Here is a 27,279-nt window from a genome sequence, read left to right as displayed (position 1 = left end):
AGTATACACTGCTTGCAAATATGAGAATAGCATTCACATACATAAATGAAGACATGCTAAGAAGGATAATAACATCATTCATTAGACCAACCCTGGAATATGCATCAGTAGTCTGGAGTCCTCATCTCAAAAAGCATATAGACAAGATTGAAAACGTTCAAAGGGCCGCTACAAGATGGATACCAAACTTAAGGGACCTAAGCTACGAAGAAAGACTAAATAAACTGGAACTACCAACACTACAGGAGAGAAGGAAAAGAGGTGACATGATAATGGTATATAAGTGCATATCAGGAAAGGAGAAAATAGACATAAATGATTACTTAACATATGGAGAAGCATCAGCAAGAGGACACTGCAAAAAACTGCATAAGAAGAGAGGTGATAAAGACGTAAGGAAATTCAGTTTCCCAAACAGAGCAATTGATCAATGGAATGCACTACCGAATGAAATAGTGTGTGCCAAAACAATTCACAAATTTAAGGATATGTACGATAAATATGGTTTAAGACATGGGACAGTACGAGCTTGACTCATTCCTGTAAAGATACAATTAGGTAAGAACACACACACACACACACACAGCTATAGACATGAAAGACTTGTGAGTGCGGGATGAGCAGTGCATGTGGAAATTTGTGCTGAAGCAGCTGTGTCTGTGAAGGTCTGTATGTCAGGTGCAAACATGTTTGAGCACATGATGAGTAAATACTACTGCATCCTCTTAAATGTCTACCCCCAGATGAGATTGCATCTAGGTCAGGAGGACTGGTAAATGCACAAGCTACCGACCCAGTCAGTGGATGATCTTACACACATGTGTGAGGACATGTAGCCTGGAGGCAGTTCTTTCATGACCATACCATTAGGGACTTGCCAAGAGGGAGCAATGTGTGTGAGATATTGATGACACGATGACCTTAAGGTATTTATTTGGTAGGCACTTGGTGAAAAGTAAAAATTAAAATAATCACTAGTTCTCAACAGAAAAAGACAAAACTTCACTGTAACACTTTATTTACAAAAAGCTACAATGATACATATGAACATGACTCACTCATGGTGCCAGGAAGCTGCATGGGAAGGTCTCTCTCTCTCTCTCTCTCTCTCTCTCTCAGCTCAACAGTCAGGAACTCACATTACTGAACTATGTGTTTGTGGGTGTGTACATTTATGACTGTGTAAATTTATTACATTTCATTCAGTTTAAAAGAATAGTAATATGCAGTGATAAGTATTTCAAAATATTATCAATTATGTGAAATTTTAATATCAGGGGTTACTAAATAAAGACAAAACCAAAATTAAACAACCAATGAATGCTTCCTTCTTCACAGAATCCCATGCAAACCACACAACAACTCTGAAATTTCTCATGACACTTGTCAATACAAAATCCTTACAAAAATGTTATGAATTCTTAACCTATATTTCTCTCATTAGTACAGTACTTACTGCAGAAATATTTACACTTAAACAAGTACTTACCAATTCAGAGTATATAAACTATAGATAACTATATCCACAACATGGGAACAGTATTTGTTGATTACATTTACACTCAACAATTATAGTGTTTGACAATGCTTTAGAGCTTTAGGCTAAAGCTTTGCAAACTTTTAAAAATCTGGTTTAAAAATTGGTAGTATTATCAATCAGGCTTGCTCAATCATTACCAATAATAAATGCATTTACAGAGTGTGTCTGCTTTAAGCAGACAAAATTTTTCCAAGCAAGTTCATTAGGTAATGGAGCTAAGGCTTATTAAAATAGAACAAAAATTTCCCTAATTTTCTTAAATGCTTGGTCATTTTATTTAAAGCTGTAGCTTATTTTCAGTCAGTATAATATGAGAGCAAGACCAGTATAACAATTCAGCACAACAGAATAAAATCTTACTGATTAACTCTGTAATTATCATTTAGGTCAGATATATATTTCACAATAATTTAGCACATGTATACTGAAATATATATATTATGATATGTACTGTACATTCCCTCACCTGATATCAAAAATTTCCTAAAAATCAATTAAACAAACCAGTTAAACAGTGTGTAAAAGTATGGCAGCTTTCTGTGTGCTTGTGAATGAGTCAGTGAACAAACAAATCAAAGAGTGAAATAACACAAGCCACTATTCTAGAATTTTGTACCCCCAGTCCTATCACTTATTATTGGCATTTTCATCTGGAAAAGGTGATGTTTGAGGTAGAGGTGTGCAGACTTCATGGTCTGAGTCATCTGTTGTTGACATGGCAGCCATATCTCCAACAGCCTGATCATCAGTGGAGTTCCCAGCAGAGTCACATTCAAGGGAGTCCACTGTGTGTATCTTGCCTCGGTCTGCACCCATGCTGTCCCCACCAACAATTACCTCAACAGTGGAAGTATCCTCCTTTGCCTTGGTTTCTGTGTGATCTTCTCTTTCTGAGGAAGAATCTATGGTCTCCACTGGGTCCATATTTGCATTCTCCGCATCAATCAGAGAGAGAGTCATCAAAGTTTCTCGGCATGTCTCCACCTGATCACAAGAAAATCACAAATTTTAGAAAAGGACTCTATTATTTATTATCTGTTTAAATTAACATGATTACTACACATATTTCAACTTTTATGGATACCATAATGTCTCAGCTTGTATGGAAGAAAATAAGTGAGGGTACATAAACAGGTTTGTGCAGGACCAAAAACCCACTTTTCTATCACACAGAGTGATGAAGACCCATAGGAAGAGTACCTGTTCTCTGTGACTACTGTTAGTACAGTAGTGTATTTCGTGGGGATGGAGACTCAAATCTGACCCCAAAAGACTAAAACTAGGGTGTTCACAGCCAGAGTTGTTATGATTTAAAGCAAATTATTTAAATTATGTGACTTAAATCAATTTAAATCAGAGTAAAAAAATCATGATTTAAATTGATTTAAATTCTATCTATCTATCTATTGCCAGACACCTCAATCCCGTTCGGGGTGGCCACAAACAAATCGCCTCCACATAGCCCTGTCCCCTGCCATTTCACTGCCCTGCTCCCAACTCACACCCCCCTCTCTCATATACCTCTCCAACCCATCCCTCCATCTCATCCTCGGCCTCCCCCTCCCTCTCCCCCCCTCCACCTCACTCACATACACTCTCTTCGTCAGTCTTTCACCCTCCATCCTCTCCACATGGCCAAACCACCTCAGTGTATTCCTCCTAACGCTTCCTATCACATCCACATCCACACCACAACGCTCCTTTATACCCTCATTTGTCAGCCTGTCTCTCCACGTGACTCCACAGGCTCCTCTTTAATAACTCATTTCCACTGCTCTCACTCTCAACTTGTGCCCTTCCAACAACGTCCAAGCTTCACGTCCATACGTTAGAGTTGGTATCACAATACTGTCATGTAGTAACTTTTTCATTTCCATGCTCACTTCCCTGTTTCTTATCACTGCCTTCAAGGAACCAGCAACCTTTCTTCCCTGCTGTACCCTTTCAAGCACTTCACCCTCCAAATCTCCATCCTTACTCATTACACTACCCAAGTACTTAAAAGTACTCACATTTTCCAATTCCTCACCATCCAACCTCACTGACTTCACCTCTCTCAAAGACCATCACTTTACTCTTCCCTACATTTGCCTTTAGATTCCATTTCTTACACACTCTCCCAAACTCATCCACCAAGCCTTGCAGCTCCCCTTCGTCTTCACTCAACAACACAGTATCATCTGCAAACAACAGTACAGGGAGTTTCCAAACACTATCCTCTCTCACCAGGGCCACTCCAACATCCACTACCCTACCTTATATCTCTTTTATTACCCCATCCATGTACAGATTGAACAACCATGGAGACATGACACATCCCTGTTTCAACCCAACCTTCAAAGAGAAAAATTCACTCAGTTCACCATCCACATGCACTGCAGCCTTAGCACCATCATACATACTCTTCACAGCATTCAACAACTTCCCATCTACTCCATATATTCTTAACACTTTCCACAATCCTTGTCTATCCACCCTGTCATATGCTTTCTCATACAACTTTTCTCCCTTCTCTAGAAACTTTTCCACTAAAGATATAAGAATGAATAGCTGATCTACACAACCTCTTCCCTTCCTAAAGCCTCCCTGTTCTTCTCCAACTAATTCCTCTCTTATTTCCCTAACTCTGTCAATAAGTATCCTACCATACACTTTTCCTATTGTACTAAGAAGACAAATGCCCCTATGATTACCACAAACTTCTTTTTCCCCTTTTCCCTTGTACAAGGGAATAATTATACCTGACTTCCAATCCTCCGGAACTCTACCTTCCTTCCAGTCCAATCTGCACATCTTCCACAACCATTCTACTACTATCTCTCCCCCATGTTTCAATATTTCACCACACACTCCATCAATTCCTGGGGCTTTCCCCAATTCAGCTTTCTTCATTACTTCCACAACTTCTATCCTACTGATTTCTTCCTGTCTTCTCACCTCCCTCCTTCTCCCAGCCATTCCCCAGCCACTTATACTCGCATCACTTCCATCCTCTAATGTTCAACAATTCCTTAAAGTGTTCTCTCCATCCGCTCACTTTTTCTCCCTTCTCCACTAGTAATCTACCATTTTTATCTTTCACTCCCCTGCTAACTTCACTTCCAGCCTGTCTTACTCTCTTCCCCTCTTTCCAGAACATTTTCTTACAGTCCCTCCACTTTACACTCAAATTCCTTCCAAATTCCTCATCCACTATCTTCTTACTCTCTCTTACTAGACTTTTTATCTCTCTCTCTCTCTTTCTACATATAACTCTCTCTTCCGCCTCTCAACTTCTTCCACGCCCCTATTTCACATCCATTCATTGTATGCTTTCTTCTTTTGTGCCACAGCCTGTCTCACCTCTTCATTCCACCACGCTGTTCCTTGCACCCCCCTCCGTCTTCTCTTCATCCCACACACCACATCACATGCTGCACATATTTCTTCTGTGAATATCCTGCACACACCTTCCACATCCCCCATCTGCTCCAATTCATATTTGCCCAATCGTTCCTCCACTTCTCTCTTATATTCTGCCTTTTTCTCATCCTCTTGTAACCTTTCCACTCTCCTTGCAACTACTCCTTCTTCCCGTCCTTCTCTTCTTGTATTACTCCATCTTATTTGTATCTTGATTCTGCCCACCACCAAGTACTGTAGTGGTCAGAAAGTCCACTCCCCCAACCTCTATAAGCACTTGCATCCATTACACATCTTTGCATCCTTTCATCCACACACAGATAATCAATCATTGCCTTCCTTTCATTATGTTCACCACCCACCCATCTCAAATGTCCACTAACGCACTGCCATTCTCATCTAACTCAGCAGGCACACCCCACTCACCAACTATTCCATCCACCTTCACATTCCCTACTTTACCATTCATATCACCGATCAAAAACACTCTCTCATTCCTTCCAAACTTTTCCATGCACACTTCCACATTTGTCCAGAACTCTTCTCTCACTCTGCTTGCACGATCTTTTGTTGGCGCATACACGCACACAGTCGCCCACATTTGTATTCCAACTTTCAATCTTACCCACACAATCCTTGACCCAACTGATCCATACTCTCTTATGTTTTTCTTCCACCTTTTACTCACAACAATACACACTCCTTCTTTTGCCCTCTCATTCTCACCTACTTAGTAAAAATGAAGAAAACAGAGAATGTGATGGATGTGTATGACACAGATGCATCAAGTCTGCTTGGTCTGTACTCTTCCTGTACTGATCTTGATCAAGTCAGGCACCAGTGATTGCCTTATGTTACAAGCCAAATATTAAAAAACAGAGGAAAAAAGTTCCTGTGATAATAACAATAAATATTCCAGTTAGGAAAGCTTTTAATGCATCTTTTCAAGTTATACAGCAACTTTCGAGTAATAAATATATGATACCAAAATATTACTTCATTTAACATTGATAACGGCTTTAAAAAAAAAAAAAAAAAAAAAAAAAAAAATCATAAGCGTGAAAAAAAAAATTATTTAAAAAAATCCAATGAAGTAAAACAATTTAAATTTAAAAATCTGATTTAGATAAAATACTACAGATTTTTTTTAAAATATATACCAGTATATGCTATTTTTTCCAACCCTGAGTGTGAGTAACCTCCCCCATACCAAGAAATGCTAGCCTGTGGTGCACTGCCTTACTCCCATTTCCCATTCACATTATTATTTTCAGTTTTGTAAGTCTGTTTAATTGAACAGTGATATATAATCTTGCCTAATGGTCGCACTGCAGCAAGTGGGAGGGAAAAAGACCCAGTATGGTACTCTTTTGGCAGAATTCCCAATGGCATGAACAGGGTTTGAAAAAAAAAAATCACAGATTTAAAAAAAATCTGATTTAAATTTAAAAAATCCAATTTAAATAAAAAAAAATGATTTTTTATTTTTATTTTTTTTAATCTGTGATTTTTTCCAACCCTGCTCACAGTTCAACTAAGTGTCTAAAGGGCAGAGAAACCTCTACTGTGGTTTATAATGAAATGTCTGCACTCTGAACTTCCCAATGTTCAGTATAATTCATTCTCACCAACCAGTGACATCTCTGGGTGTGGATCACTATGTCACATGCTCTCCTAAGAGTGCTATTCGCTGACCTCTCAGATGTACAGTCTCCAGGGTTTTGTATCTCATGACAGGCCTACAATACGCTTCCATTACTTTAAATTGCTGAACAAAGACGATCTTCAGAGAAAAAATCATCATTAAAGTACAGCTTACTGCCATGAACCTTCTCTGAGATGATGCTGTGTGTATACAGCAAAGTACTATACTACTCCCCTTTATAAGGCACACTATCCTTCACATAGGAGTACACAGTAAGTGCTATTAACAGAAGGCCTGTTGGCCCATGACGAGGTTATCTGTTGGAAAAAAGGCTAATTCTACTAAGATCTAAATAATTTGTAAAAGAAAAGAGGATGGTCCTCCGCCACCCACCACACCATATCATTAACCCCTTAAACGCGGCCGTGTACAGTCGTTCCCCCCCGAGTGGCGGGGTTGTATCGCGGTCTGAGTACCTGTAGGAAAATATTCGCCAAAAATCAGAGATTAACCCTAGAACATTATACTTGGTATGGCAGATAGTACTTACATTCAGCTTTCTCCAGAGACAGGTGTTGAGCCTTCGTGGACTACCCAAGGACTTGTGGAGACTTGCAAAGTTGGGTAACCAAATCTTCACTTTCACACCTCCAGCAACCCGGTTTCCCCTCTACCACAGCCTCATTCTGTCACAGTAAACTTTATACTACAACGTAAAGGTAGTTAGGAATCCGTATTTGTACAATAAGCACTGAAAATAAGGCTAAAATCAACGGAGCATACGGCCGACATGCACTGTGGCGGCAGTCTTCCCGTCACTCCGCAAACATTTCCATTTTCACAGCTAAAAACATGTATACTACATTATTTTCAATCATATTACTTCCCAAAAGATCACCACGGCGCGCTTTTTATTCTGCCTTACGCCCGCCACTTTATTCTCGTTCCTGTCGGCCGCTTGCACTGACTGGGAAGAGCTAGAACTCGCCATAATGTCACTTTGAAAGCCTGCAGTAAACTGACGCTAAACAGGGGCAAACCGTGAGAAAAAAAGCTAGTGTTACAACTGGGGAAACAAGCGTTTCCTAGTAGCATAAACTGCTTGTGAGAAGAGAGCGCAGATTTACAGTTCTGAGCGCTCAGAGCGCTGCCATGTATCACAGCCAGGCTGGCCGGGCCGTGGTGGGGGGGGGACGGGGGGAAAACGCGATACTTGGCAACAACTGAGGTCAGTAGTACAAAGGTAAAGTATGCTAGTTGTAGCTAGAGGGTGGTGGTACTGATAGACAATACCAGCTGGAGCCTGCTTGCCCGCGGTTATTCAAAATTTACTAGAATCGCAAATGCGACGCTCCGCCGTTATGTCCTTTTTGCCGAGCGTCGCAAACGAGATGATCTGCGTTTAAGGGGTTAAACCGGCAGGAAAATTTAAAAAAAGTCATGCTTGCTAGTGCGCTACACACTTGGAAATTTTTTATATGAGACGCTGAAGAACAATTATGCACTACTCTCTGTTCTACAGATCTGCAATAGAAAAAGCATATGCAACTGCCACATTTTCTCATTATTAATTACAGTATATGTCTCACTGTTGTTTGAAGACACTTCAGCTGGGAAATACAATACTGTACACTACCTACAGTCTCAAAATATTTGCCTAGTCAGTTTTTCAATGTATCAATGGTTTTTGCACTAACCACTGTTGCTGGTAGGTAATTCCACTGCTCCACTGGGAGGAAATTAAAATACAGTATGATCTCACTACAACGGACTTCACTAGACCGGAATTCGCTTTTTGTGGAGTCGAGGAGCCAACCGGAATAATTTCTTATATATCGGGCAAACTCCGAAAAAGCTAAAGCAGTCCGGACTGTCTAATCTCTGGCCAGGGCGGCCATACTGTCCATGCAGTTTGTGTGTTTGTGCATCATTGGTGGCAGGCTATCGGCATCACTATTGTCCCCCATTGCTCTACCTCAGTCTGACCCAAATCATTTTCCCTCCACATCATTTCTCCAGAAGTCCCTGATATACTGCTCGAGGAGGATGAGTGACAAGTGAAATATACAGACAAAACATCTTTAGTCTGCAATATCATAAATAATGTGTATACAGTGTACAGTACAGTATTTGAAACGTGCTTAAAATTAAGTACACCATATGGCATGCAAGGTACAAGCTACATCTCCAGTTCCCATCTATGATTCAGCTTCTGTCAGTAAAGACAATATGGGAAATGATTCACTGTTCCTTGATGATGGCCCTGAAGATAATGGGTATTAATTTTGAAGGATTTGCTCACACGGATCCTTCACCAGATGCTCAATGATGATACGATTGGTAAGGTTGGGGGGGGAGGGGAGAGTAGAGTGAGCCAAGTGAGTCGGAATGGTTACATAAGAAAATGATTTTTTTGTTACTTATGAGTTTTAGTGTGTCCAAGCCTTGCTCAAGTTTTACTGTGTTATGCAATAAATTATTTATAGTGGCATTTGAGAAAAATTATGAGGCAATGGGATATTGCCACGGGTTAGATGGAACTGGTGGGATGAAGCAGGATGTGGCCATGACGCTATTCATGTATGAAAATATCTTCTTGTGTGTGTTACATGTGGCCTTTATCGAGTCTAAACCTTGCTAAAATTGTACTGTGCTATGCAGTAAATTGTTTATAGTGGCATTTGAGAAAAGTTAAGAGGCAAATGGATACTGCCATGAGTTAGAAGGAACTATTGGGGTGAAGCAGGATGGTGGCCATGACGCTTTTCATGTATGAAAATATCTTAGCAGGGAAAAGTCCATATGTTGCTTTTAACGGATTTTCTCTTTTTTTGGAATAGCTTGGGCCCCAATTAATCTGTTCTAGTGACGTTTTACTGTAGTTTCCTTTCCTATAGTCATGCTGCATCTCTTGCTTTTGTATTTTATTCCATTATTTCTAGTTACAGTATTCTGTATTTCAAACACATTACCATACTGTATATAATATCATCGAATTTGTTAAGAATTTTAAAAGCAGTTCTTGTACAGTATTAGATATTCCCTGGGTCATCACCTTTTTAGAGATAACAAATTTTATTTCTTTAGCTGTTCACAGGGTAAATTTTGCTGCAGTGGGATAATTTTTGTGGTTCTGAACTGCACTTTCTCAAGTCTGTCTTTTATTCAGAGACCACTGCTGCACATAGTATTCTTGGTGTGGTCCAACTAATGATACATAAAGCATAGAGATTAAGCTACATTGTGCATTTTATGATCAAAGTTACTTGCAGTGAAGCCGAGCATTTTGTTTGCCAAATTACTGCCTGCTATACATTGTTCTGAGTTTCAGAGGTCGTTACTGATAATAATTCCTAAATCCTTTTCATCCTTTACTTCCTTCAGCAGGGCACTGAATATGCAATATTCATGTCTGTTTCTGCTGCCAAAGTGCATTACCTTACATTTATCTATCTATCCATCTGTTGCCAGACACCTTAATCCCTTATATGGGGTGGCCACACACAAATCGCCTCCACATCACCCTGTCTCCCGCCATTTCACTGCCCTGCTCCCAATTCACACACCCCTCTCTCATATACCTCTCCAATCCATCCCTCCATCTCATCCTTGGCCTTCCCCTCCCTCTCTCCCCCTCCACCTCACTCACATTCACTCTCCTCATCAGTCTCTCACTCTCCATCTTCTCCACATGGCCAAACCACCTTCATGTGTTTCTTCTAATGCTTCCTATCAAATCCACATCCACACCACAATGCTCCTTCACATCCTCATTTGTCAGTCTATCTCTCTATGTGACTCCACAGGCTCCTCTCAAATAACTCATTTCCACTGTTCTCACTCTTGACTTGTGTCCCTCCAACAAGGTCCAAGCTTCACTTCCATATGTTAGAGTTGGTATCACAATACTGTCATGTAGTAACTTTTTCACTTCCATATTCACTTCCCTGTTTTTTATCACTGCTTTCAAGGAACCAGCAACCTTTCTTCCTTGTACCCTTTCAAGCGCTTCACCCTCCAAACTTCCATCCTTATTCATCACACTACCCAAGTACTTTGTACTCACATTTTCCATTTCCTCATCATCCAACCTCATTGTATATTCACTAACTTCACTTCTCTCGAAGACTATAACTTTACTCTCCCCTACATTCACCTTTAGATTCCGCTTCTTACACACTCTCCCAAACTCATCCACCAAGCCTTGCAGCTCCCTTTCGTCTTCACTTAACAACACAGTATCATCTGCAAACAACAGTACAGGGAGTTTCCAAACACTGCCCTCTCTCATTAGGGCCACTTCAACATCTACTGCTCTACCTCGTATCTCTTTTATAATCCCATTCATATACAGATTGAACAACCATGGAGACATGACACATCCCTGTTTCTACCCAACCTTCAAATAGAAAAACTCACTCAGTTCACTATCTACACGCACTGCAGCCTTAGCATCCTTATACCCTTATACATACTCTTCACAGCATTCAGCAACTTCCCATCTACTCCATATATTCTTAATACTTTCCACAATCCTTACATTTATCTACATTAAATTTCATACGTCATTTTTCACTCCAATTTATTAACTTATCCAGGCTGTTTAGTACAGATTCACAGTCTGCCATTGTTATTACTTTGCCTCCAATCTCTGTGTCAACTGCAAATTTCACTACCTTAGAAACAAGTCCATTTTCTAGATCCCTGGCATTAATACAGTATATCTTTGCTTCATCAAATTGACTGGAAGGAAGCCTGGTTTGATAAAGCCAAAAATTTGATTAATCCGTGGGCCCCGCCCCCCCCAGGTGACAATTCAAGCACATGTTTGAAAATAAGCAGCCCATTAATGAGTCTTGAACCCCTAGGATATGCAATTCGATTGACCAAACTTCCTTGAAAACCTGTACAGTAATCCCTCCAATATCCGACATAATAGAGCCATAGGCAGGTCCGGATAGTGGTCCTGTCCGGATATTGGGCCCCAGCTTATGGACTTGTACTTATGGACCCTAACTCTGAAAAACACCTATACAACTTCCTCTGGACATGCATTGCACCTATTTAAGACCCAAATCACACCAATAAGGGACATAAAAGACTGAAATAAATGCAAAAGAACCATAAAATGAGGTTTTAGAGGTGAGTTTATACAATATTAAACATTCTGGGTACTTACAAGTCCCTTGCTCCTGGACTGGTTTGAACCGCCAGTTTGCAGTCCACAGTTAATCCTCTGCACTCTAAATTCTTAATTTTTTAACACTGCACAACACTGTAAATTCCTGTGTGTTCTAGTGGCAAGGTATTGCAGTTTATTCACTGTTTATTCACAAAAAACAAGCACCTGTGGCTTGCACTGATATGAGTATCTGCTCTCCATCAGAGTTAAGCTGTGACTGTTGATGTTGGTGGGGTAACAGAGTTGCCAGATCGCAACACCCACATTACCAATCTCCTCAACTTTCATTGTCAAATATAACTTTTCATTATCAAATTCGTAAAGCTAGCATATATTCTTCACTAATTATATATACAAGTGGAAATACATGTAATCACTCTCCTTATAACTAACACCATGTTGATTATTTTCACACTATGTAGGGTAGCAGATTAATCAGAGAGAGCAAACAATCCACCATCTCCATCCTGTGTATCCTCATACATGTGAAAAATCCATTTGGTAATGCATTATTCTAATTCATTACCAAACGAATTTTTCATTACCAAATTGGCCCACACTTGGTAATGAAAAATACCAAATGGCAACCTGACAGGGGAGGGGGGAGGGGGAGGAAGGAAGGGGTGAAGGGACCATGGTGTAACAGCTATTCGGCGCCAGGCGGGAATTTCAAATTATGGGAGGGAAAAAAGTCAGATTTTTTTCGAATTTTTTGCGGTTTTTGGCCCATTTTGGGAATATTGGATCCCAGGAGGATTAAGTCCGGTTAGTGGGGATGTTCGGATATTGGGCGTTCGGATATTAGAGGGATTACTGTATATGGAGCTGATTTTTCAACTCTTACAGAAGTAAAAAGTTTTAACACAAGGTTTAGAGCTTGAATTTACACACCTTATGCTGCAAGCCAGAGCAATCTAGACCAACTGGTTACTGAGCTGTAGTCTGTCATAGATCGTCAAAAATTGACACTGGCAACCCTTGCATATAGGGAGAGAAAAAAAAATTGCACTAACATTAATTTTGGTATTATAAAATGAAAGATCTTGATTCTACACACCAGAAAATGTATATATCATTCTCATATGTCAAATGTTTACCATGTAGCCACAGCAAGAAAGTAGCTGGAGGTGGAGGGAGTATGAAGGGGTGAAGGGGGGAGAATGAGGAAGGAAGGTGGAGGGAGGATGGTGGGGGAAGTGTGGCATGGAAAAATCAGCTTTATAGAGTTGGTAGGAGGAGCTGTGTGTCCAGTCACAAGCGAGGGAGCGGGAGAGGGAACAAAAGGTTTGGGGTAGAGGTAGGTGGCAAGAGAGCAGTGGGGGAATCACCCCCCCTCCCCCCACCATGGGTAGGGGTCCGGATCCTCCCTTCTCCCTATGCTGGACTTAGTTCTCATTGGTTTGCATCGATATATGTCACAGTTGGGCCGAAGCCTAGTGTCGTTTTATACAAAGGCTCCTCTATCGATCCTATTCAGCATCAAGCCAAAATTTGGAAAAGGATCGATCGATCCTATTAGTACATAACATTGTACTGATGCCAAACTCTGCTACTGTCATGACAGACTAAGGGGCTGTGGGGTCATGTTGCAAATATTTGTCCTCCTCCTGACCTTCATTGTTGCCGTCGTCATTGGTGTTGCCACCAACAGCTCCCTGTTGCTGTTCCCCATCACGTGCAGGCCTCTCCACCTCTACCATTCTGTCCTGAAGCACAGCCATCTCAGGAGTGTTGTCTGTCACAACCCTGATAAACCAATCATACATTAGCTGCTGACAGATGACTTTGGTGTTCACTATTACCATTTGGTCAAGGGGCTGGAGAAGGGACGTGGTGTTGGGCAGCAAAAACAGCACCTTGACTCCAGAGTGGCGAGAGGTAAGGTGCTGTGGGTGGCATGGAGCATTATCCAACAACAGGAGCACCTTGAAGGGGACACCCTCTCTCCGCAAATGCTCCTTAGCTTCCTGCATAAATAAATCAAACCACTGAATCATGAGGGAGATTGTAGCCCAAGTTCTGTCTTGCTGCTGCCAATACACCCCTGATTGGCTTTTATCCTGTAGGTTCCTGTAGGCATGCAGTGTCTTCGCCTTGTGCATGACAAAGGGCTTCATTTCTAAGGTCCCTGCTGTATTTGTACACAAACCAACTGTGTACTGTGAGCATTCAGGCTTAAGTCCCCTAGCCTGCTTCTGCTGAAGGGAGATGTACGTCAACTTGGGGTGCATTTTCCATTGCAGGGCTGTCTCATCCACACTGAATATTGTCAAGCTGGTGTAACCACCCTCATCCAAAACAGCCTTCAGAAACTCAGGGAAATGTGAGGCCACTGCTGTGTCAGCCAACGTCCTCTTGCCAGTCGGGTGCATGTTTCTGATCCCCTTCCTTTGGGGAAAACTTGCAAACCAACCACAACTGGCAGAGAATGGCTTCTCAGAGGTGATACCAAGATGTCTACAGGTGACACTATGGAACAGCCTGGTCTTGGCACACAGTGCTGCTCCATCAACTGCGATGTTGTATCTTGCTTGTCGTTTTATGAACATCTCGAAACAGCTTCTGTCCAGATGAGAGCCTCGCTTCAGCATCTTACACGGCTGTCAACAGGTTCTGATCCACAGGCAGGAACACACATCAAAATATTTTCCTTGTTGCCACAGATAGTGCACATCATCGATTAGTTGAGTCTGTAATAGTAGGCAACTTTGGCTTTCTTCTCACTGCCATCAATCCTCCTTTATCATATCTAACTAATGAGCGTAGGCTAACATTGGCTTCTTCTTCTTCCCCTTCCTTGAAGAAGTTATAGGCTTAGGAGGTTTACAATCAGCCATGATAACACTGGGCAGGAGGAGGAAACAAGATGGAAGAATAAAATCCTCTTGTATATCACACCAGAACCACATGCTAACAACATAGAGGAGATAATGCACTCAGGTGGGCACTGGGGCATCAAGTGCACACATCCTTCATGCTTGGTGTGGGAGGAAAGCGCTTCTAGTAAGTGCTATGCTTGAATATACTGTAGTTGGTTTAGTAATTGCCACTCTTGACTACAATTGGTTTATGCCTGGCAAGATGCGCAGACTTGAGGTAATGGTGGTGTGTATTACATGAGGCACCAGAGAAGCATCACTTTCAAGGTTGCATCCATGGATTTTGTGTAATTTCTGTGATTTACTGATGTTGCAAACTGTTGCACAATGTTCGCACATATTACGAATCCACAATTAAAAATCATGTAACTTAGGAGATTCCACTGTACAGTAGTTAAAGTTGCTCTCTTCCATGCTTAGGCTGCATGAACCTTCTCCAGCAAAGCAGCTTTGTGGAAAAGCATCCAAGAGGCCAGAAACTAGCAGTTTTTACAATAAGACCCTCTACAAGAAGACCCTCTTACTGACTTCCTTCAACCACTGTCTCTTCGCCGCACTGTTGCATCTTTATCTCTTTTCTATCGCTACTTCAATGGTCACAGCTCCTCTGAATTGTCTGCATGCATTCCTCCACCTCTATGACGGGCGCATAGCACCTGTCTAGCAGGAAACTCTCATCCCTTTTCTGTCCAACTCTCTAATGCAAGAGTTAACCGTTACTCCCAGTCCTTCATTTATGCAACAGGTCAGCTCTGGAACTGTCTCCCTCTGTCTGTATTTCCTGCTTCCTATGATCTCCAGTCTTTCAAACGCAGTGTGTCCAGGCATCTCGAAATGATCGGATCTTGAATTTGCCTCTCTCTTGTATTTTGTTTTTCTCTTGGAAGGAACAGTTATTGTGGGCTCATGGCCTTTGGTTCCTTCTTCCTCGCATTAAAAAAAAAAAAAAAAAAATCCACATTACTAACCTACTGGTCCTTCAGTATCCTATTTCCTCCTTCAAGTCTTTGCAAACCTTTTGCATGAGAATATAAGATAACAGTGAACAAATGAGTCAACAGTTCAAAATTCCTGTTGTATGCAGTGTACTACTGTAGTATGCAACCATGCTGTAGACTCACAACACCATTCCAGAGAAGGCTTATGGGTTAAGTTGTGACTTACTCAAATTTTATCTTCAGATCATGTATACTCTTATTATTTTTCTAAAATGAGCTATATAAAGCACTGAATGCCTATTCCATGTCCAGCATGGGATAAGATGTTTTGAGGAACTACATCCTTTGAGCTGGCAAATAAAGGGCTTTATTCTAAAACCTGTCAATGTTCATGTGTTTGTGTTCATGCAGGATGACATGGGGAGGAGCTGGAATGTTATTCACAAGGTAGGCAGTGAAATGATGGGTACATCAACTTTTAACATACCAGTTCCCTCCATCTTCAATATTTTTTTCTTTTGCTCTAAGCTCCCTAATTCTGAGTACTCTTCAGGAACTGGCATGAAGCCAGTTTTGACAACACACTGACAGAAATGATTACTGAATGAATCGCCCTAGTCTCAGAGCTGCGAAGAGGGTGCATAGCTTCTTTTCTCCAACATGATTCTTTTGATCTGTATCAAGACATCCTGATAAACAAAATCTTGATTGCAAACATGAGAAACAATGATAACTCCCCCTCACACCCCCCCAAAAAAAAAAAAAAAAAAAAAAAAAATCAGAACACTTCCCAACAGTGTCTCATGGAGGTCAGTCCTGTCATCCAATCTGTTTGGTGTTCTGTTCTGCCATCTGGTTGTCTAGATGTTCGTGTATGTGTCTGGAGTATTAAAGAGCCTATTAAGCACATACACTGTACCCTTTGGGGACCAGCTTTACAGAATTTGGCAAGTGTGGTGTGCATCCTTGAAGTAACTCAGTTCTTTCATTTTGGTGAACTTCAGTTTGTATTTCTAGATTTTAACTTTATGCCAGGTTTTTAATCTAGCTAGCTAGCAATATATCAATGTCTAGCCATCCATCACAAATCTACCTTGATGTGTTATATTAAAGAACCACTCAGTGCTGTCATCTCATTTTTTGTAAAGTTTTGGTCCACTTTCCATTATTTTATCTTTTTAGTGACTTACTTTTCATTCTAGCTCTTTGGCCTCAAGATTTTCTAGTCATCTAACTATTGCTCAGCAGCTCAGTGTATCCAGCACCAAAGAAAGGAGTTAAGTACAGTATGTGATTAACATCTGCCAAGAGTTTCCTATTTTTAAGTTCGATTTCATTCTTAATTTAGAGTGTAATGGTCTTTTTTTGTTGCTGGGCATAAAAATATAGCTCTTTCACATTTCCACATTTGTATTTAAATCCTGGTTAAGGTAACCCTGGTAGACATCTTTATTTGGGAGAGCACTGCTAACAAAGTTTCACTGTCCACAAAACACATACCGGTAACACAGTAAGTAAACCTTTTCTGGTGGTAGCTGGGAAGAACTTTTCTCCTACTCTCACTGCGGTCAGTATGTCCATGCCCTACACAATGAATGCTAGTATCAGTTTGTGGTCATGCCTCATCCTTCATTTTAACCCCTAAAAGACGGGTGTCCGCATATGCTGTCCGAGGGTACTAGGGCCAAAAAGATGGGTGTCTGCATATGCGGTCATGCCCCCTTTACCCACCCCATCCCCCTACCACCACACCCACACACCATACGCCACCCACCCCCACCCTCATCCCCCCACCATCCCACCCCCAAACCTCCACTGCCCCTAAAATCCCTCCACTGTCCCCCCAATACCCTCCACAGCCCCCTACCACCCCTAACCCCCACTCTCACCATCCCTCCCCTCCCCACCCCCACCCCCATCCCCCATGCCCCTCACAATCCCCAATCCCTCAACAGCTTCTCCACAACCCACCACTCCTCCCACCATCCCCCACCCCCAAACACCACCACCCCACTAACCCCCACCACCACCCCTGCCCTTTTCCCCCCAGTTACCACCCCCACCCATCACCCTCCCACCCCCACTCTACCCCCCACCCCCACACCCCCACCTCCCCCAAGCACTCAGGCCCCATCCCCACACCATTCCATAACCCCCACACTCCTCCACACCTCCCCCCAACAAATCCCCCACCATATCGCACCCGCCGATTATGCCCGTCCTGAGCGTGTGTCAAAACATTATGATGCCTGTCTTTTAGAGGTTAATATTCCCCAATTGCATTTTCTGGCAAACTGCTTCCCAACATCATTTTCAGTTTTACATCTATTTTCCACATGGATCAGATGGGTTCATCTGACAGAAAACTGTTGTTGTTGTTGTTGCCCTAGACTCATCTGGACATTAATTCAGAGGGCTGCAGGAAATTGGCTACTTCAGCTGAATGCTTCCAGAGATTTCTAGATGAGGCTACGTTGAAGGACCGAGGACTGTCTGTATTGTGAATGTGAGGTGCATAAAGCAGGCATGTGTACTGTGGTGTGCAGCTGCATTACAGTGAAGGCAGAATGTATTGTTTCTGAGTTGTAATTCTTTTGGTTCTGAAGGAGGGAAGGGTGATGGCCACACTGCAGTCTTGCTAGGTGCACACATCTCTCTGCGAATGGCTGTTTTTGTGAGATGGATGTCTGGTGGGGGTTCATGAAGGATGCTGTTTGGCTGTAGACTTTAAATGTCTATAGCAATTATGTGTTTGTGATGTATAGTGTTGGATGCAGAAGGGATTCTTCTGAAGCATTCTAAGTAGTGCTGAAAAGTTCATTGTTCACCTACTTGTGGTGAGAGGTGATGCAAAATAAAGTTACAGGAGTAGGATGGATCCTATGCTGAACTGACAGTGCGTTCCTCTCATTTTCCTGGGAGTTCATAGACAGCTGAAGCCCGATTTCATGGACTAATTCAGCCAACTCCCATTCCGTTATCTCGAATTTTCCACTAAATCGAGTTCCGTAACCAAGGCTCAATATAAGGTAAGCTTTTCCAGTACTCGGAGGTATTTCGCGCTAAATCCATGAAGGCAACTGTCAAGCCGAGTTCCAGACAATGCGCACCCAAGCCTAGCAAACTATGCTAACTCTCGATGCTACACACAGCAGTCTGAACCAATAATTAATATCCCCACTTAAATACTGTACTGTACATTATTGTGTACATGTTAACACTGCTACATACAATACTGACTTTGTACCGTAATAAAATATGCAGACAAAATGAATAAGGTGAAGATAATAGTGTACAGTACACCCATACCCTGATTTCCGGCAGTGTTGTGTACCAGTGGGAGTGTTCGGTCAGAAAGTATGTAGGATATTGAAGCAATTTTCCCCATAAGATACTGACGAAAAGCCACAGATGCATTCCAGGCCCAAACCCCAACTCTCATATACCTTGCTTAATCAATAGAGACTGACACAAACACCATAGGTAATGTTTTTATCCTCATAAACAATACTTCTTCTTCTTCTTCTTCTCCTTTCGGCTCTCCCCTTAGGGGTTGCCACAGCAGATCACCCGTCTCCATCTTACTCTATCTTCTGCATCATTTTCTCTTACACCTACCACCTGCATGTCCTCCTTCACTACATCGTTAACCTTCTCTTTGGCCTTCCTCTCTTTCTGCTGCCTGGTAACTCCATTTCCAGCACCCTCCTCCTGACATACTCCTCATCCCTCCTCCGCACATGTCCAAACCATCTCAGTCTTGCCTCTCTAGCTTTGTCCCCAAACTGACTTATGTGCACTGTTCCTCTAATATGTTCATCCTCATAAACAATACTATTGCTAAAAAATCAGACATCAAACATCACATGTACGTTGATAAGATGGGTGGGACGTGAGGTGTGACTTGCTTCTTGGCAACTGACAAGTGACAGGCAGGCAGCTGGCAGTGCACCAAGTGGGGATGGGGGGTGGGCAGGGGGATGGGGAGGGAAATAAGCAGGGGAGGGAGAGAGTAGGGGGACTGGAGGGAGACAAGCAGAAGTGGGGGAGGGAGACAAGCAGGAGTGGGGGAGGGTGGGGGGACAGGGAGGGAGACAAGAAAGCCAAACTGCCCTACTACCCCCTCCCCACCCACTCTCACTCACTCAGTTGCTCTCACTGACTCACTCTCCCAATGACTCACATTCTCTCTCACTCTCACTGACTCACTCACTCACATTCTCTCTCTCTCTCTCTCTCTTTCTCTCTCTCTCTCTCCTCTCTCTCTCTCTCTCTCTCTCTTTCTCTCTCTCTCCTCTCTCTCTTTCTCTCTCTCTCCTCTCTCTCTCTCCTCTCTCTCTCTCACACACACACACACACACACACACACCAAAGAACCCGATGTAATAGAATCATTGAAATATCTCCGTCCTTTAGGAAAAAGTGATCATGTGGTCACTGAGTTCCAGATGTTAATAGGGAACGTCGAACCAAGAGACGAGCTTCATAGACAGGGAAGATACAACTTTGGGAAAGCAAATTTTACAGGATTGAGAAACTTTTTTGAAAATGCGGATTGGAGAAAATTCAGAGAAACAAGAGAGATACAGAGGAAGTGGGATATCTTTCTAGACCTCTATAATTTGGGAGTGGAAAAATTTGTACCAAGAGTAAGTGGGAAAGAAAACAGGAAAAAGGATTGGTTTAATAGAAGGTGTATGATAGCAAACAAAGAGAGAGATAAGGCATGGAACAATTGGAGAAAGAGAGGTAACAACAGAACAAAGGAAGAATATGAAAGAACAAGAAATGAATACACAAGAATACGTAGAGAAGAAGAAAGGAATTTTGAAAAAGGTATAATAGACAAATGCAAGGATGAACCCAAACTGTTTTATAGATTTGTTAATGGGAAACTGAAACAAAAGGAAGGAATCACCAAACTGAAAGAAGAAGGAGAGGTCTATAAGGATGTGGCAATGCAAGCAGAAATAATGAACAAACGTTTCCAGTCAGTTTTCACTAAAGAAAAGGAGCCTGTGGAAGGGGAGGGAGTGATTAGATGTGTTCCGGTGATAAAAGATATAAAAGTGGAGGTACAGGAAGTGTATAAATTACTGGAAACTCAAGATGTAAGGAAAGCCCCAGGACCTCATGGAATTTCTAATTGGGTACTGAAGGAATGCAGAGAACAACTGGCAGATAAAATTCACAGTTTAATCGTGTGTTCTCTGGAAGAGGGGAAAGTGCCACAAGAATGGAAGAGGGCAAATGTGGTACCAATTTACAAGGGAGGAAACAGGGAAGAACCCCTGAATTATAGACCAGTGTCTCTAACCAGAATGGTCGCAAAATTGTGTGAGAGAATCCTGAAAGACAGATGGATAAAATATCTGGAAGAGATGAATATTTTGGCTGAATGTCAGTTTGGATTCAGAAGTGGAAGGTCATGTGTTTCTAACTTGTTGAGCTTTTACTCAAGAGCGATTGACATGGTACAGGAGAGAGATGGTTGGGTGGATTGTGTGAACTTCGACTTAGAGAAGGCCTTTGGCAAGGTACCTCATAAGAGACTAATGTGGAAACTAGAATATATAGGAGGACTGAAGGGGAAACTTCTGGAATGGATGAGACTTTTTGAGAGACAGACAAATGAGGACAGTAATAAAGGATAGGATGTCTGGACGGAGGGAAGTAACAAGTGGAGTCCCTCAAGGCACGGTGTTGGCGGCAGTAATGTTACTGATTTACGTAAATGATATGGTAGATGGAGTGAACAGTTATGCAAGTCTGTTTGCTGATGATGTAAAGATCTTGAGGAAGGTAGAGGTTGAGGAGGATTGTAAAATACTGCAGGAGGATTTGGATAGGATACACAATTGGAGCCGGACGTGGGAAATGAGATTTAATGTAATGAAATGTAAAATATTGGAAATGGGTAAAAGTACCAGGAGGCCATAACTGAATTATTTGTCGGGTAATGAATTAATCACAAAAAGGAGAGAAGAGAAAGATTTGGGAGTGCTGGTCCAAGAGAGCTTGTCACCAGAGATGCACATTAACAAGATAGTTGGAGAGACTTATAAACTCTTGACTAACATAAGAGTAGCATTTCATTATATGGATGAGGAAATGATGAAAAAATTGATAGTGGCCATGATCCGCCCCAGGTTAGAATATGCAGCGGTAGTGTGGTCCCCACACAAAAAGAAATATAAACAAGATTGAGAGAATACAAAGAACAGCAACCAAAATGGTCCCCAGTCTGGCAGACCTGTCATACAGAGAGAGGCTGGAAAAGCTGGATTTGCCTTCCTTAGAGGAAAGTAGAAAGAGGGGAGACATGATTGCAGTGTTCAGGACCATGGTGGGAGTAGATAAAATTGACAAAGAAGATCTGTTTGTATGGGATAAGAGAGCAACATGAGGACACGGAATGAAATTGAAAAAGTCAAGCTGCTTGAAGGATATCAAGAAATATAGCTTTCCTTACAGAAGTATAGACTTATGGAATAGCCTGGACAAAGAGATCGTCCAGTCTAAAAACTTAAACAAGTTTAAAGCTAAATTTGACTTATTGAGAAACAGCGACCGAAACCCACGAGCATAGTACAGTCCGTGTATATCACACTTAGGTATATTAGGTAAATACTTAAATATCTGGAACGACTTAGACAAAGAGGTGGTGCATGAGAAAAACATTCATGTGTGTAAAGGTAGACTTGATAAATGTGGATATGGAGACAGGACAACACGAGCATTGCTCAATTCCTGTATACTACAAATAGGTAAATACACACACACACACACACACACACACACAGGTCAACGACAGAGAAGGAGTTCTCCTGGATCGTGGGGAAATAATCGCTGAATCAGCGATGAAAAGAAGACCAGCCTATTTGTGATTGTGTTAATGAGTGCGTGTGGTGGTCCCGTCGGACAGTAGTTAAAAAAACCGCGGTTTCGGTCATAAAAAGAACAAAATACAGTGAAAATATAAAGTCTCCATATGGTTGGTTCATGGCAGAAAGGGATGGTGCATTGTTTACAATCGGCGAGAGTGAGTTTGAGGGCTTTTCTGAAGAGGATGTGGGAAATGGAAGTATTAAGTTGAACCAAACAAGAATAGCAGGTGTAGAGAAAACAGCAGAGAGGAATGTCCAGGAGATAAAAAAGCTATGGGCAGTAATTAAAGAGTTACAGGAACGGACTATAGAGCAGGAAAACGAGATCAAAAGTCTGCGAAATAAACTGGAAAAAATTTGTACATGTACTGACGAACAAGAAAGAGAAGTTACTGAATGAATCAGCCTCAAATGAAATAAAACGGCTTAAGAGGGAGAATAAGAGGTTGGAAGAAGAAAGAGACAGGATGAAAAGCAAACTAGATGAGAAAGAATCCTAATCAAGAATAAAGGACAAGCACATTAAAGAAATCAAGGAGCAACATAAGGGGTGGAAGAAAATTCAGGAAGAGGGAAATGTAAATCTGAAAGAGATTATAGAACAACAAAGCAAGGAAAAGGTGGAGAGGGAAGTGGTTAGGGTGCTGAGAAGTAGAGAATCTCTAGTTAGGGATGTAGCAGATAAGAAAAAATGTGTAATACCTGTAAGTTCAGGAGTTAAAGAAAAACGTATGACAATAAGATCAGAAAGAGAAAAAGAAGAACTGAGTAAAGTTAAAGAAATAATATCAGTAGTCATGGAGGAAAACAATGAAGCTCATGAAGAGATTGGAGAGGTACTTTGGTTAGGAAAGCACAAGGAAGGAGGGGCAAGGCCACTGAAGGTAAAGTTTAAGTCTCAGGCAACAGTAAACGAAATTATCAGCAGGACATGGAAATTATCAGACAAGGAAGGGTTCAAAAATGTTTCGATAAGGAGAGATGCAAATGAGGAAGAAAGAGCTAAAATAAAGGAGTTAGTAAAGGAAGCAAAGGTAAAAAACGAACAGAGAACAGAGGAAGTGAAGACAGTGTTTTATTGGAGAGTCATGGATCAGAAATTAAGGAAGTGGTACCAGCGGAGAGAAGGAGAAAAGAGGGAATAAAAAACATCAAAAATATTTGGAAGGTGGCATACACTAATGCTGATGGTTTAATATCGGCAAGGCCAGAAATCAACGATTTTTTGAGGGTACATGAACCTGATGTTATGTGCTTTGTAGAGACCAAATTAAGAGAAGATATTGATGTTCATATGAAAGACAGTAAATACAAACTGTGGAGAAGAGACAGAAAAGAAAAAACAGGAGGAGGAGTGATGATAGCAGTGAAGAACAACATAAATGTAGATACCATGGAAATGGGAGAAGGCAGGGCCGAGGTGATAAATATGAAATTAGAAACGAGAGAATAGCAAGATAGATATGGCAGTAGTGTATGTTCCCCCTAAGACAAGAGCATGGAGTGATGATGAATACTGGGAAATGTTGCCAGACATGGCTAGTTATTTATAGAAAATGATTGAGAAAAGCAACAATATAAATTTAATGGGTGACTTCAATTGTAATGAGGTGAACTGGGAGGAATGGGACTCAGGAGGCAGCAAACATTCGTGGGGCACTATATTATTAAATATAACAATGAACAATGTGACGACGCAATGGGTCAAAGAAGAGACACAGTTCCAAGGTGAGGACACACCAGCAAGACTAGACTTACTATTTACCAAAGAACCTGATGTAACAGAATCCTTGAAATATCTGTGTCCTATTGGAAAAAGGTGATCATGTGGTCACTGAGTTCCAGATGATAACAGGGAACGTGGAGCCAAGAGACGAGCTTTATAGGCAGGGATGATACAGCTTTGGGAAAGCAAACTTTACAGGACTGAGAAAATTTTCCGAAAATGCAGATTGGAGAAAATTCAGGGAAACGAGAGATACAGAGGAAGTGGGATATTTTTCTAGGCCTCTATAATTCGGGAGTGGAAAAATTTGTGCCAAGAGTAAGGGGGAAAGAAAACAGGAAAAAGGAGTGGTTTAATAGAAGGTGTATGACAGCAAAAAAAAAGAGAGAGACACGACGTGGAACAACTGGAGAAAGAGATGTAACAATAGAACAAAGGAAGAATATAAAAGAACTAGATATGAACACACAAGAATACGTAGAGAGGAAGAAAGGAAATCTGAAGAAGGTATAATAGATAAATGTAAGGATGAGCCCAAACTGTTTTACAGATTTGTCAATGGCAAACTGAAATAAAAGGAAGGAATCACCAAACTGAAAGTAGAAGAAGAGGTCTATAAAGATGCAGCAATGCAAGCAGAAATAATGAACAAATGTTTCCAATCAGTTTTCACTAATGAAAAGGAGTTAGTGGATGGGCAGGGAGTGACTAGAAATGTAGTGATAAAAGACATACAAGTGGAAGCACAGGAAGTGTATAAATTACTGGAAACTCAAGATGTAAGGAAAGCCCCAGGAACAGATGGAATCTCTAATTGGGTACTGAAGGAATGCAGAAAACAATTGGCAGATAAGATTCACAGTTTAATTGTGTGTTCTCTGGAAGAGGGGAAAATGCCTCAAGAATGGAAGAGGGCAAATGTGGTACCAATTTATACTGGAGGAAACAGGGAAGAACCCCTGAATTATAGACTAGTGTCCCTAACCAGCATGGTCGCAAAATTGTGCAAAAGAATTCTGAAAGATAGATGGATAAAATATCTGGAAGAGATGAATATTTTGGCTGATAGCCAGTTTGGATTTAGAGGTGGAAGGTCATGTGTTTCCAACTTGCTGAGTTTTTACTCAAGAGCGATTGACGTGCTACAGGAGAGAGATGGTTGGGTGGATTGTGTGTATTTAGATTTGGTGAAGGCCTTCGACAAGGTACCCCATAAGAGACTAATGTGGAAACTACAGCATACAGGAGGACAGAGGGGGAACCTCTTGGAATGGATGAGAGACTTTTTGAGAATCAGACAAATGAGGACAATAATAAAGGATAGGATGTCTGGATGGAGGGAAGTAACAAGTGGAGTCCCACAGGGCTTGGTGTTGCTGCCAGTAATGTTCCTGATTTATGTAAATGATATGGTAGATGGAGTGAACAGTTATGCAAGTCTGTTTGCTGATGATGCAAAGATCTTGAGGAAGGTAGAGGAGGATTGTAAAATGCTGCAGGAGGATCTGGATAGGATACATGATTGGAGCCGGATGTGGGAAATGAAATTCAATGCAAAGAAATGTAAAATATTGGAAATGGGTAAAAGTACCAAGAGGCCATCATTGAATTATTTGACGGGTAACAAACCAATCACAAAAGCGAGAGAAGAGAAAGATTTGGGAATGCTGGTCCAGGACAGTTTGTCACCTGAAAAACACATTAGCAGGGCAGTTAGAGAGACGTATAAACTCCTGACTAATATAAGAGTAGCTTTTCATTATATGGATGAGGAGATGATGAAAAAATTGATAGTGGCCATGATTTGCCCCAGGTTAGAATATGCAGCAGTAGTGTGGTCCCCACACAAGAAGAAAGATATAAACAAGATTGAGAGAATACAAAGAACAGCAACCAAAATGGTCCCCAGTCCGGCAGATCTGTCGTACAGAGAGGGGCTGGAAAAGCTGGATTTGCCTTCCTTAGAAGAAAGGAGAAAGAGAGGCGACATGATTGCAGTGTTCAGGACCATGGTGGGAGTAGGTAAAATTGACAAAGAAGATCTGTTTTTATGGGATAAGAGATTAACAAGAGGACACGGAATGAAACTGAAGAAACCAAGCTGCTTGAAGGATATCAAGAAATATAGTTTTCCTTATAGATGTATAGACCTGTGGAATAGCCTGGACTAAGAGATCATCCAGTCTAAAAACTTAAAACGAGTTTAAAGCTAAATTTAACTTACTGAGAAACAGAGAAGGGACCCCATGAGCGTAGCTCATTTCCTGTATATCACAATTAGGTAAATACACACACACACACACTCAGGAGACAAGCTGGGGTGGGGGAACAGGGATTCACACAATCAGGGGTAGGGGAGGGCAGAGGGATGGAAAGGGAGACATGACTGGCAGTGCTGAGTATGGTGGGAGATGACGAGGGATGGAAAGGGAGACATGCCTGGCAGTGCTGAGTATGGTGGGAGATGACGAGGGATGGAGAAGAGAGGGGGTGGAGGGAGAGGAGGGAGAGCCTGGACTAAGAGATCATCCAGTCTAAAAACTTAAAACGAGTTTAAAGCTAAATTTAACTTATTGAGAAACAGAGACGGGACCCCACGAGCGTAGCTCATTTCCTGTATATCACAATTAGGTAAATACAATTAGGTAAATACACAGACACACACACACACACTCAGGAGACAAGTTGGGGTGAGGGAGGGTGGGGGGACAGGGATTCACACAATCAGGGGTGGGGGGAGGGCAGGGGGATGGAAAGGGAGACATGCCTGAGTATGGTGGGTGATGACGAGGGATGGAGAAGAGAGGGGGTGGAGGTAGGGGAGGGATAGCCATGTGCACTACCACATCCCGTTCAGACACGCTCATTTCAAATGTAGGGGGGTGGAGTATTCAGACTAGCGAATCAATGGCTATTCGGATTGTGGGAATGTTCCCCCATTTCTTTTGTTTGGGCTAGCGAATTGTCAGTTATCAAAGCATCTGAAATCTGGGTATGGGTGTATGATAAAATGTCTAGCAGGATAAGGTAAGGTTAGTTCTGAACAGGTATACCTCAATATACGATATCCCGAGATGCAA

At 41.7% G+C, this 27,279-nt stretch overlaps 1 protein-coding gene across 8 annotated transcripts in view; it reads right to left on the bottom strand.

Annotated features, from left to right (window-relative positions):
* Positions 1-1,099: 1,099 nt before the first annotated feature.
* LOC145399810 (protein lap4-like) overlaps positions 1,100-27,279 on the bottom strand; it is a 1,200,472-nt gene continuing 1,174,292 nt past the window's right edge. For 7 of the 8 annotated variants that reach the window (XM_080272363.1, XM_080272366.1, XM_080272368.1 and 4 more), the window contains one exon: positions 1,100-2,524. In XM_080272363.1, the coding sequence (XP_080128489.1) occupies positions 2,168-2,524 (357 nt within the window). In that variant the 3' untranslated portion in view covers positions 1,100-2,167. The remainder of the gene's footprint in view (positions 2,525-27,279) is intronic. The other variant, XM_080272371.1, reaches the window with a different exon arrangement.

This window comes from Coenobita brevimanus, chromosome 50, assembly GCF_032717465.1.
Source record: "Coenobita brevimanus isolate Jiangsu-jjx chromosome 50, ASM3271746v2, whole genome shotgun sequence".
NCBI classification, from domain to species: domain Eukaryota; kingdom Metazoa; phylum Arthropoda; class Malacostraca; order Decapoda; family Coenobitidae; genus Coenobita; species Coenobita brevimanus.
This window is presented reverse-complemented; position numbering and strand designations above follow the sequence as displayed.